This window comes from Megalops cyprinoides, chromosome 7 (assembly GCF_013368585.1).
Source record: "Megalops cyprinoides isolate fMegCyp1 chromosome 7, fMegCyp1.pri, whole genome shotgun sequence".
NCBI classification, from domain to species: Eukaryota; Metazoa; Chordata; class Actinopteri; order Elopiformes; family Megalopidae; genus Megalops; species Megalops cyprinoides.
In genome coordinates, this window is record NC_050589.1 from 39,811,778 (window position 1) to 39,825,940 (window position 14,163).

The following is a 14,163-nucleotide window of genomic DNA, read 5'->3' on the forward strand; positions in this document are numbered from 1 at the left end:
TATCCAATAATTTTATTAGTGTGATTGCAATGCGAAGCATTGCAAGCACAACTGTTGTTCTCCGATAGTTTTCTTCTTCTTCTTCTTCTTCTTCTTATTCCACCAAATTTTGTCCCGCTTCTCCTCCCACAGTTTTCGAGATATCAACCCCAAACCAACTGTAACCCAACCACTCTGACCATGATCAGTGTGCTTGTGTACAGCTAAGTCGTACCTGCACGTGTTCTCTGGTTTTTGTCATTTTTTCATCCCTTTTTTCCCATAGACTCCCATTCATTTTCAAAATCACCCCCTCACACTTCATGGCCTTCCCATTCGGTCACTTTTCACCCCATAGCCACCATACCACAACTGTTGCCTTGGGACAAATCACCCAACACTCATCCAAGACCGTCTTGACCTGCACTTGTCTTTTTGTCACTTTTTTAATCAGTTTTTTTACTCATTTATTCATCTCTCCATCCTGCCATTGACTTCAATTAAGCCCTATCACACGGTCACACTTAGGCCATCAGCAAACGTCCCTCATATGCTGGCTCAGGTCACGCCATCCAACGCTCACTGAAATCCATACTGACCCGCACTCGTCTTTTTGTCGTTAACTCATCCTTCCATCCTCCAATTGACCTCAATTCATTTTTCAAAGTCTTACTGCTCGGTCACAGCCATCGTACCACATATGCTGCCTTGGGTCAAATCACCCAACACTCATTGAAAGCCATACTGACCCACTTCAATTCAGTTTTCAAAGTCTTACTGCTTGGTCACCATTTGACCAATAGACACGGGACCTGGTATACTGCTTTGGGTCATGTGACCCAACATTCATCAAAGGTGGGTGCGTCCCCAGCAACCATGCTGTTTACCCTAGCAATAGCTTAGCAACCACTTAGCAACACCCTAGCATCCGCCTAGCAACATGCTACCAACCACATAGCAACCACTTCGCAACACTTTGGCAACCACCCAGCAACGCCATAGCAGTGCCCATTGACCATATTGTTTACCCTAGCAACCACTTAGCAACACCCTGGCAACCACCCAGCAATACCCTAGCAATGCCCCAGCGACCATATTGTTTACCCTAGCAACCACCTAGCAACCACTTAGCAACACTCTGGCAACCACCCAACAACGCCCTAGCAACCACATAGCAACAGCTTAGCAACCACCCAGCAAAACCCTAGGAACCACTTAGCAGCACCCTAGCAACCACTTAGCCACATCCTAGAGATCGTCTTATATACATTAGCACGTTTTCGCTGCCGGGTGGCAATCACACTCTGCATTTTCTTCAGGCAATGCACTTTTTTAGTTTTTATCAGTAATTCTTTACAAATGTGCTGATGAATTACAAACCCAAACATTTTGTTTAGAATGAATAAACTGGACCTGACCTGTTAAGAAAGGCTCAGGGAAAGTAATCAAGGAGATATGCAATACATTCTCTTGGTCTTGGAGCTGGCTTGTATATTTGTAGCAGAGTACGAGCCAGCTTTCATCTGGGTCGATCTGAGCAATTTCTGATCTTCATGCCTTATTTCAGTACACATTTTAACAGGTTTCTTACAATTGAATTAGTTAATTCGTAAAAAGTCAATGATTGGTAATGTTTTCTTTGTATCATTTAATTAATTTATTTTTCACCCTTTAATAGTCACCAAATATGCATTTTTAAGTTCATTACCACCACAAAGACATTTGTTGAACCCATGGAGGAGTGCAAGGTGAGTTGTGTGCAATCCTTTGCTATGCACACCAACCGTGACCATTTTTCACACTGTGTCCCCACAGTGCCCAAAATGCTATTGGAGGACAGGCGCATGTTTCTGACACTATGTACTATCTGAGTACATAAGTCACAGGGCATTGAGAGTGGAGAGATGAGAGGATCCTGGCTGACACATCTGCACCAAGCATAGAGGAGCAGGCTCAGCCTGCAGTTTTAGACAAACAAGCACTTTTACTGTCTGACCCTCTCGGGAGCGCCCTTTTTGATATATGTCTGTACGTATTACATTCGGCATTTAGCAGTTTTCTCTAATCCTATCCCTGCTAACTTCATATGGAATATTTAACTCAGACTCCACCTTCAGAGACTGAGCTACCAACAGCACACTGGGATGTTGAGTGAGAAGGGGAGGAGGAAGAGAGGTACTCACATACTCAGTTTTAAATAGAAGGGCTGGCCCTATCTAAGGTATAACCATGGCAGAGAGACAAGGTGTGGGCTACGAAGTTCAAAGGGAGGTGTTTGATGAGCTGAGTGTTGAGGACGTGGCAGAGAAATGTAACAGTAAAACATCACTCTCAGACAAACTCCATGATTCACTGCGGTAAGACCAGGCCATGAAAACATTTTTGTGCATTTCATTCAGAAGTCTTAGTTCACATTAGTGTAATATTTATGAACCAATGTCTCAGTGTCAGTGAATTTTTGTACCAATATATTTCACTGTGTCTCATTGTTGTGTTTTAGTGTCAGTTTTAGTGAGTTTTGGGATCAGTGGGTGTCAGTGTTGAGAATTGTAGTGTGTCTAAATGTACGTGAGTCTTGGTACCAGGGTCTCAATATCTTCCACTCTCATTTTAACTTAGTATCAGTATGTTTTACTATGTTTTAGTGAGATGCAGTGTTGGTACCTCTCAGGTGTTCAGGTCCCAGGCTGCAGCAATGTGTGTTGAGGTGTGTTCCTGTTCTCTCCTGGCTGCCCCGCTACTCCTTTCGAGACTGTGCTGCAGGGGACCTGGTGTCTGGCCTCAGTGTTGGCATCATGCACCTGCCCCAGGGTAAGACTGCACGCCTGCTCTCCTGTCTCACACCTGTATACCTGAAACGTTGAATCTAAATGAATCCTCCTGTCTCACAACATTTTCTTTCCATCTAGCCTTCTCTCACTCAATGTGTGTTCCTCGGGCCTTACTGATAATACTTAGATATGAGTGAAGCTGTGGCCAAAAAAGTATGCAAGTTCTAGCCAAATAAATTTAAAAGAATATCATCTTTCAAATTGCAATTTGGTTCTCTAAGCATTGCGCTTAATAATACATGTGAGATATTTTGTGATAATACATGTGAGGTACTTTGTTTCTGACAACAGCAATGCAGAGCGTCACTTGCTATATTATTCCTGTCATAGTGCCTGAGTGTACTATGAACTGGCTATACCGACCTTTGCACTCTGTCTTCACTGTAGAATAATGTGAATGTAGTTAATATCACCTTACTTACTTTCCCAACCCTGTTATTGTCAGTTTTTTGTTCACTGTTGAATGGACTCTTGTAATGTTAACAGACAACCATTTATATTGTCTCCTTCATGCTAAACAATTAAATCTGTTTGCCCTTTATTGCTTATAGTAGGTTTATAAATTCAAAACTATCAGTTTAACCATAGATACCATACTTAGCCATAGAAACATTGTCAAAGCTATTACTCAAATGAAGCAACGTTTTGCTAGCTTCGTCTCCTTCAGCTTTGTGACCTTTGGACCTTACACCTTTGTCATATACTTACCTAACTAATCTAATCAGTTGGCTTATAATTAACTTATTCGCCAAATTGTAATTGTGAATCTATCTATACTAGAGGTGATAGGGTATATGTGCTTAACACTAGGCTGATGACACTGCTTGCCAACCCAAAAACAACATGGGAGATAACATACTGCCATGTACATGTGTACACTCAGTTGGCGATGGAGTGTGTAATTGCTGTGCTAGAAGGCCAGTGGATATTTGTGGACAAAGCAGGCAGCACATTATTGTACATACCTGAAAAGGTGTGCAAGATCACATTGTTCTCCCGTGTCCTTCACAATCTGACCATTAAACATGACATTCATAAGCCAGCAGATGATCGGCAAAAAGAGGACCCTATGCCCTAATCACTCTTGAGAATAGGGCTATGATTGAGGCTTGCATAGAATTAATGTAGCCTCTTTGAATTATGGTTTGAATTACATAACTGTACGCCTTTTTACTCCTGGTTTAGATCTGTAATGTCTACCCTGACATACCTTCTGTGTGGTGGATACAAATTTCATTTTCAGACAAGACCACATAAGGACAAGTTTAGACTTTTTGTTTAGACTTTGGAGTCCTTCCAAACATGTGTTTATTTCAGCCAGTGATTTACTGACTTTCCCAAACACTCCATTGCTCACACTATGAAGCACGTGTTAAATTGTTTTCTTTCTTTTTATTTTTTGTTGTTTCTCTGATCTCTGATTCAAAGAAAATAGATTCCATTTTTCCCTTTCAGCAATATTTCAGCTATACCTGTAACTTGGAAGTCATAATAACCTTGTATGATATTGTTGGGGTGTTACTTACTTGTGTTAACAGCAAGTGAAAATAGTGCTTGCTATTAGCACGAGTAAACACATTCATAGCATAAAACATCCACAAGCATCTAGTTTAAGAACAAAATCATCATTATACAAATAAACAGAAATCTAAATTTTCTGTACATTTCAGGAAAGTAATGCAACTTTTCCACATTTTACATTTTCACATTGCTCCATTTGCAGCTACCCTGACCATCCCTCCTGGCTCTATTCCTTCTGAGACTCCCTACCAGATGCTATGTATTTGGCTTAGAATAGTACTTCAGAAGCCACATTTTGACAGATCACACAATTGTCAGATAAAATCCTGAAGCTATCTTTTCATGTATGGGCTAGGCAAACATTGCCATTGACCAAAAAAACGTCTGATACTACCACCTACATAACTTGTACCACAAGGTCATCTGGTATGACTGCCATATTGATTGAAAAATTGGATTTTCAAATGACCATAACTTATTATCTGTACATCATAGATATACAGTATGAAAGCAATTCTGGCATACTCCGATTGTCCATGCCTATTAGTGTCTGCTATATTTGATTTTGAGGTCATTTGCATATTTAGCATGTTAGCTCTCATGAACCGGTGGGGTAAAAAACTTTCACTGATCTGTTAAGTAGATTCATGTCAACCTAAATTGCAAAGGAATAATCACTACCTTGAAAAACATGGCTGCCACAGGCAAGTAAAGTTGAGTGACAGGTGATAGTTTGTGAGTGCTACATATAAGTGCCCAGGACCACTTTGTGTCACAGGTAGAAAGTTGTCACTGTGCAAGTTTGTAGTCAGGCATAGACAATGATAAATGATGCCCTTTTGCCACATGGGCAAATATGGCATTTTGCAGTTTTGTATAAAGGGTTCAAAAATGAACTACTCATGAACTAATTGGTTTTATGAAATGAAAATTGGTACAAATAGTCCTTGTGTAGGGTACTTAATTTAAATTGTGAAGTTGCTACATGAAATATCACGGATGTGGCATCTCAATCAATACACACTTACAGTATGGGGCACCAAGTGGAACAGATCTTTTTTCGTAGACAGAATGCCTTCGTACACAGAAAACAAAAGGGATGATTCCTGTCGTGCACTGAATTGACTGTTGTGCTTTTCATTTTGTGGACAAAAGGCTGAAAGCACTTTGCACTTTGTGGACAAAAGAAACTCATTTTGTAGACAAAAGTAATTCTGCCCACGTAATAGATGTCATAGACCAGCATTTATGCGTTATGATGGCATGAAATGCACGCTGTACTATGATCATTCCATGCCATCATATGTTCATTTTCTCCACTTAACTGTTTTGCTATATTACTGAAAGTATGATGTGCACGAAAGGGATTTAGCACAATATAATCTGTGACTCCGCAGTTACAGAAGGCATTCCATCCATCAAAGCAAGGGCTCATTGAACTTTCGTAGACATCAGTGTTTTGCTAAAGTACAAAATTAATTATGTTCATAGGCTATATTACTGAAGGTATGATGTGCACGAAAGGGCTTTGGTCCAATACATTCTGTGAGTCAGCAGTTTACAGAATTAATTATGTGTCATGAAATCGCACAGGAATAATTCTGTACACTAAAGCAAATGCTGGTTGAGCTTTTGTAGACAGAACTGTTTGTTACATTCATTTGGTCACTTACAAAATGTATCGAGTGTCATAACAGCTAGTTTTCTTTCCGTGGACAAAAAAAAGTTCAACCAGTATTTGCTTTAGTATACGGAATTATTCTTATTATTCCTCAACATAAAAATGAGGTCATGTTTGGCCCACCATGTTGGGTCTTAATTCATTTTGGGTTTTAATTCAGGAACAGACAGTCCTAGAGATTTTTGGACACCAAAGGTTATTGGCACATTACTGAAAACAATTTCTTCTCATGAAACTTTCTCCAATGTCTTAGTTGGCTAAATCTAATTTGACGGAATAGTTAATGCATGAAAAATATGCCTGATATAGGCTAATGAATTTGCCCCACATTTGTAACTTGCAAATAACACATGCATAAGGGCAATAAAGAATACTATGTACTTTATCTTGAAGATTCTGAAAATGTGCACAAGTTCAGACAATCTTGATTTACATTACATTACAGTCATTTAGCAGACACTCTTAGCCAGTACAACTTCCAGCACAATAGGACATAAGTGTGTCCATTTCAGTTGAACGTGCAACAGTGTCAGAACAGGCTAACAATACTCCCAGACCTGTGAGTGTGAGCATAATACTATTTAAGCCCTACCCTAAATTAACAGTGCAACATGACTAGACAAGGGAAACCAAGTAGACTACCATACATCAGTCACTACATCACATAATTCAAAACACATGGCAATACAACACATAAAGTTAAATACAAGTACTGCAAGTAGCAGGTGTTAGGGGGCAGGGATTGAGGTGGAACCAAGATGCAGTCTGCTTCAGAAGATGGCCAGTCATCAGTCTGCCTCAGAGGATAGCCAGTGGTTCTGCTGTTTTGACCCCCATGGGGAGTTCATTCCACCACTGAAGGACCAGTACAGACAGGCAATGTGTTTGAGAGGAGCGACCCCATTGGAATGGAACAGTCAATTGCCCCATGCATGCAGAGCGCAGTGATCTTGGTGGCACATAGGATTTGAACACAGGGTTTGGGAGATGTATGGCCTTAGTGCACCTCTGTTTTCTCACATGGGCCCTCAGCCACATGTTGTTCCAAGGTGTGATTTTTCACCATTTTGCAGTATTGTATAAATATTGTATAAAATACCCAAAAACCAAATCCTCATGAATTGATAGATGTCACAGCCTGAGACTCTGTGTCCCTATAGTCATTACAGGGTAATCCAACTACATTGTGATAAAAATGCCACATCTAATTACTTGTATTCGTATGTGAATCAAGGTGCACCAGGACAAAATGGGCAATTTCTTGCACAATGGAAAAAACTTGGTTTTCAATTGGCTGTAAATCTCACATGGTGGATCCAAATCTTATGAAATTTGTCAAGCATGTAAAGGTTTATGGACAGCCTCTCTACAAAGTCACATGTTTTGTACACCATTTTGTTTTGGTGTTGTATTTTCAAAATCTGTCATATACAGATGTCAAACCAGTTTGAGCCACATTACATTTTATGGTGTATTTTAAATGTTCCGTTGCTACAAAACAAAAGATGAGGCCTGAAACTTCACCACTACTTCACCTTTCTCTCTATGACCACAATAAGTGCAAAAATGATGGTCACATGACTTGGTGGCAATCGTAACTTAGCAATAAAATGCTTAAATACTGCTCAGGAACTGTCAGAGAAATTGGTGAAATTTAGTATTGCCAATTCTTGTATTAAGCCCTACCTACTGGGCAGCATGGTGGCTAAGTGGTTAGCACTGTTGCCTCACAGCAAGAAAGTCCTAGGTTTGAATCCCAGCTATCCCAGGTCCTTTCTGTGTGGAGTTTGCATGTTCTCGCTGTGGTTGCGTGAGTTTCCGTTGGGCCACCATCAGAAGACATGCATGTTTAGGGTTGATATTCCTATCAATGCCCTTGACCAAGGCACTGGCAAAAGAACTGGAGGTTGTCCCCGGGTGCTGCACTGCGGCTGCCCACTGCTCCTAGTTCCTGGTGTATGTGTGTGTGTGCTAACTGCTGGTGTGTGTGTAGGATGGGCCAAATGCAGAGGATGAATTTCCCCATGGGGGATCAATAAAGTATACAATTATTATTATTATTATTAGTAGGGGCCAAGCCCTGAAGGTGCTAGGCACCTATTGTAATTGTTAGAATGCAAAGCATTGCAAGCACAACTATTGTTATCCGATAGTTTTATTAGCAGTGTTGGGCAGTAGCGTCGCTACAAGTCACAGCGTTACTAGTTTAACTACATTTCTCAGTAGTGTGGTGTTAACGTTGCTGTTTTCTGAACCATATAGTTTTTCAGTAGCGAAGCTCTTTTATTGATCAAGTAGTGCAGTAGCGTCCACACAAGCTACATTTTCCCTAGCATTTCTGAAGCTCAGGCACAGCGGATCTTTCCAGAACCCTCTTTGGATCTTTCTGCTGCGGTCTGAAATAAAACTAGGACCAGTACATGACACCACCTCCATACACGGACGTATCCACAGAAGCTCAGAAGCACTTCCGTACGACATCATGTGACATGACGTACAAATCCTTGGGATAATGCCTACGACAGGGGAGTAAGGGAATACAGACATTAGGGATGGTAAGATTCACCAAATCGCATCGGTGCTCCGGCATAAAAGTTCACGATGCGATTGCCCCGATTAAAAAAGTGTGCACCGGATACAATTTGGGATGAACCCGTGATGCATTGTTTCTAACATCATTGCATCGGTAAAATCCGATTTATTTATATATAATTATTAGTAGAGGCCCTATGCCTTTATTATTTAAAAACGTGACCAATAATTTTATATTTAGATGAATTCCTCCGCTCTAAACTGTTTCTCAAGCGCGCTCCCTCATCTCCACTGCTATCAGTGGCCAATTCTTGTCAAGTCTATTAGTCAAGTCTCGCGCAAGTTGGAAGTGTGTCCAGGCAAGTCACAGATTATCATGGAGGAGAAAGAGTCACACGTTCCACCGAATTACTACAAATCATATTGTTTGGCGATACTTCGGATTATTCAAGAGATACGGACAATTTGACAAGACACATGCAATTTGCAAAATATGCCATTATAAAGTACAAAAAAGTCAAAAAGAAACAGCATAAATGAGATGCTTACTGAGTTGCAGCACTAGAGAGACAAATATGTGAAGTAAAAATGGCACTTTTTTAGTTAATTTGTGATTTGCTGTCTGCTTAAGAAGAACCAAAGAAATAAAATCAAACTATCTGTACCATATTGAATTGCATAGCATCATATTATTTTGCATTGCATTGTATCGCGTTGAATTGCATTGTGTTGAATCAAATCGTGTCAAATCGTATCGTATGGCATTAGTAGTTGCTTCATATGTATCTTTAATGTATCAGATCGTTGGCAATGCATCGAGATGTGTATCGCATTGGCCTCAGTGATGGAGATGCACATCCCTAACAGACATACAAGCTTGAGTTTACTTGGTGGAAAGATGGCAGAGGGAACCTGTAACGCTGAGGACAGAGAGGCCATACCTTGAGAAATACATGTGTTTAACTGAACTCGACACTTTTTTGTTATTATGTGGAGCACATTTTTTTTATATTTGTTTCTGTTGCCAAATTGGTTTTGGAGCAGTGAGCGTAACGATCACCCGTTATTATTTAATAAAAAATTGAACTGAACATTTTGTTTTTAACTGCGTATCTGTTTGACTGACAGTTAAAGTGATCACTGAGATAGCATTGACTTGGCATGAAGTTGGTTCAATTTAAAAAAATAAATAAAAAAAGTAGCTTCTGATGTAGTAAACTACTTTTGCCATATTGGTGTAGCTTAGCTTGCTACATTTCTCTGGGGGTAGCTTCAGTGTAGTGAAGCTTCATTTAATGTAGAGTAACTTGATAGCTTACCTCACTACACTTTCCAAGTAGCTTGCCCAACACTGTTTATTAGTGTGATTGCACTGCGAAGCATTGCAAGCACAAATATTGTTATCCGATAGTTTTATTCTTCTTCTTCTTATTCCACCAAATTTTGTTCCGCTTCTCCTCCCACAGTTTTCGAGAGATCGACCCCAAACCAACTGTGTGTGCTTGTATACAGCTAAGCTGTACCCGCACTCATTCTCTGGTTTTTGTCATTTTTTCATCCCTTTTCCCCCATAGACTCCCATTAATTTTCAAAATCACCCACCTCACACTTTGGTGCTAGGCACCTATTATAATTGTTAGAATTTTTCACTATTATTATTATACTTTCTCCTCTGGGAGTCTATGGCAGTCCATAGAACCCCTTGGTGGATTTTTATGAAATTTGGGACATTGATAGAGGACAGTCCAAAGTATCCAGGCCTCAAATTTGGGGTCAATCCATCCATCTCTGGAGCGCCACCAACAGGCCAAACGTCAAGGTACATTTTTGTTTATAAGTTTTGAACCGTTTGTCCTAGAGTTGTGATCTTTTTTCCCCCTGAATCCTTGTGTCATGACGATTTGAATGCACCCATTGACCTTAAAGTCCGCCATATTGGATTTTCCATCATTTTGAATTTTTCGAAAAAAAAAACCTACTTTTGCTAACTAGTCCTAGGCCGTTGATCCTATCACCACCAAATTTGGTGCGTATCATCTACAGACCATGTTCAACCAAATTTCTTGTGCATCATCACAGTGAAGGACCCTAGCTGGGAAAGCTTGAAACCTGTGTGTCGGCCATTTTGTTTCTCAGCCATCTTGGTATTATCATTTTTGCAATGGTTTTCTATGGCGTGCCATAGGAGCCCTAGGTGGATGTTGGTGGAATCTGGCACCTCAGAGAGCACAGTCAAAGGTATCCAGGCACCAAATTTGGAGTGAATCCATCAATCCCTGTGGCGCCACCAACAGGCCAAATTTCAGAATACATTTTTGCTTATAACTTTTGAACCGTGTTGTTGTGATCCTTATTTCCGCTGAATCCCTGGGTCAGGATGAATTGAATAGACTCAGCCACTGTAATGGATTATTGAAAAAAAAATCATATGTTCAATTTTTCAAAAAACCTACTTTTGCGAACTAGTCCTTTCTTGCGCCTCATCAAAGTTAAGGATCCTAACTGGGAACTTATGAAACCTCCGCATCAGCCATTTTGTGTTTCATCCATCTTTGATTTTGTCAACAACACATTTAACCACCTCCTCCTAGAGTTATGGCACAATGAGCTGGTGTGTATTACCTCTTTGGACCATTATCATCAGCAGTTGTTAAAGGGTAGTTGCCAGGTTGAACAATGTGGCCGCAGTGTACCCAAAAATTCGCCCGTGAAGTCTCCATAAAGGAAGAGTGGCCATATCTCTGCAATGCTTTTGTTCATTGGCATAAAAGTCAATACACATGCTTACAATGAGGCCTGGGTGCCACACAGCAAGTTTAGTGAAATTTGGCCGCTTTGGGGTGCTATACTGAAAAACAGGTTTAAACACCCATGTGTCCATGTACTTAGATTTTAATGACATTTTGTTCCAATGGACATCACAAGGCACAGACCACACAAAGAAAAGCAGATATTGCCACCATTAGCAATTTGAACAATTAAGTGGCAATTAATTCCAAAGCTTTCTCTTAAATGTTTCACATTATAGCTTTCTTGTGTTACAAAATTCAAATTACAAAATGGAGCTAAATTTAGTAAGATCGATTTAAATTACTGAGAATAAACGTTTATGTTAGGTTGAGTGCAAAGAACAATGTTTAGAACACAGACCTCACAAAAGCTGTGATGTGTCATGAGCATTTAACAAAATTTACATCGATAAATGCCATCCTTGTTAATTAAACAACCTCACGTTGTAGCTTTCGCCAGCCCACAAACTACAGACAATCTGCGCTGTTTCGCGAGCATAATCATTTACTCCATTTACGCGATTGGTGTCAATTATTCTGTGAATTATTTGCTTTATTGTTAATCAAGGAAGATAAAGGGGAACAGGTTGAAAGTAATGATGGATTTAAAGGTAATGTTTCAGCCTCCCCTGTTTACAGCTCACCAGCCGCCACTGGTATGGATGAACTCTAGCACGTCTGACCAAAATTTCTCTGTATGAGAACAATTCCAAAACAGATTCATCTGAATTATAACAAAATGAGCAGTCAGACTCAATGTCCCGTTTATATCACTTAAGGAAAAATTTTGCAGGGCAGAACCTGTGAATTAATTTAAACGAAACTTCTTTCACTTCATTAGTAAGAAAGTACTTGAGAGGCAAGGACCACACTTTTCTCCAAGGCACATTCTCTATTATACCATTCCAAAATGGGATTATGTAAGGAATAGTAACAATTTTTGGAATAAAGCTCGAATTGTTCTGTTATTATTCTGATGCCCTGCTGAGAAGCACAAACCACCCACAGCAGTATCAGATAAGTTGACAGTGTGAGTAAGCGGCCATGGGAAATTAGTACCCCCCAGCAGCATCATGATTCCAGAAGGAATTGCATCGAAAACGACTGCATATTCCTTAACTGTTATGGGAATTTGATAGTTCCTCAAAAAATCTGAGTAGTCGTACAGCCTACCATTCAAGTCAAATAGTTTACCAACAAGTATGATATTATTTATAAACCAATTTTCAAAAAATAAATACTTATTTTTGTAGAGAATGTCCTTATTGTTCCAAGTGTAATACCTATGTGGTGAGAAGTTATGTTTAAATATGAGAGACCAAGCCAAAAGCATCTGCTTATAAAAGTTTGACTTTGACTTGAATTTGATTGGGATTTTGCTAATATTATAATTGCACAATAATGGAAACTTCAGGCCACCAACTTTGGAAGACACATAATTTGAGATAAAATTCCATGTAGATCATGAGTTATCAATTAATTGTCTAAGCCAATTAATTCTGAATGTATTGTTTAGAGTTGTGAAGTTCAGAAAATTCAAACCCCCACATTGATTTGTATTCATTATTACTGATTTTTTCAGAAAGTAAATTATGTTTTCCCACACAAAATTTAACAACATATTGTTGATTCTTTTGGATAATACGCTATCAACATCCAAAGAGAGAGCCACTCAAGTAAGTCTGGATATGCCCTCAGCTTTTGAGAGTAAGATTCTTCCTCTCAAGGATAACCTTTGTAACCATGAAATTAATTTCTTTTGTGTTTTTTCAATGATTGGGTTAAAATTTAATGGCCACCTTGTGTTTTGGTCTTTGGTGATAGTTGCTCCCAGGTGTGTTACCTGATCCCTCACAGGGATATCACATAATGAGGGAACATAACATTCTTTTATGGCCATTAGGTCACATTTTCATAAGTTTAAATTGAGACCAGAAGCTTTCGAAAAAGGCTTAATCAGCTCTATAGCAGGAGGAATTTGGGTGGTGTCATCAGCCAATTGACTAATGTGTCTATCAGGTACTGAAATCCCTTGTAAAGCACTATTAGATATATGGAGAGCTAGGAGTTGAGAGGCGATTAAAAATAAATAGGAAGAAATTGGGCAACCTTGTTTAATGCCACGTCATACACTGAATCTAGGGGACGTACCAAATTTTAATTTGACTGAGCTGCTGCCATTCTTATATAGGGTTCTAACAGTTTTGCAAAAAAAAAAAAATCTCCAAAACCAAATTTTACAAGAGCTTTTAAAATGAAACCATGTCCAAGCGAATCAAAAGCTTTATAAAAATCAAGAAACAAACTGAAAGTATTGTCATTAACAAGATCATTATAATTTAATAAATCCAATACCAATCTAATATTGCTTGCAATATGTCATTTATCTTCTGAAGATATAACTTGGATATAACAAGATAAGATAAGATAACAATGGCTGATTGAGTCTATAAATGAGTTGGCTGTTACTTCACAATATTTAGATGTGTATAGCTTGCTATAGAAGTTGTGGCAAAAGGCAGCTGTTTCTCTGAGATCATCAATTACTTTGTCATTCACTTTAAGCTGATCAATTGTGGCATATAAAGTTTTATTTTTTCCAATCTAAAGAAGTAGGCTGAGTTTTGCTCACCCTCTTCTATCCATTTTGTTCTAGATCGAACGTACCCTCCTTTAGCTTTTGATTTATATGTCATTCAATTTATTTTGTAATTTAGTATATTCACATCTCTCCCCAGCAGACAGGGCCTCCAGTTGAGAAAGAGGCTAGCTGCACAATAACCTCTTCGTATGGACAAGGTTATTGAAATATAGGTTGCTTTATAACCAG

At 39.2% G+C, this 14,163-nt stretch overlaps 1 protein-coding gene across 1 annotated transcript in view; it reads left to right on the plus strand.

Annotated features, from left to right (window-relative positions):
* The first annotated feature begins 2,208 nt into the window (after window positions 1–2,208).
* Window positions 2,209–14,163, plus strand: part of LOC118780462 (solute carrier family 26 member 6-like) — a 34,239-nt gene continuing 22,284 nt past the window's right edge. Inside the window, exons 1-2 of the mRNA XM_036532947.1 lie at window positions 2,209–2,336; window positions 2,651–2,790. Coding sequence (XP_036388840.1) covers window positions 2,209–2,336; window positions 2,651–2,790 — 268 coding nt within the window. The remainder of the gene's footprint in view (window positions 2,337–2,650; window positions 2,791–14,163) is intronic.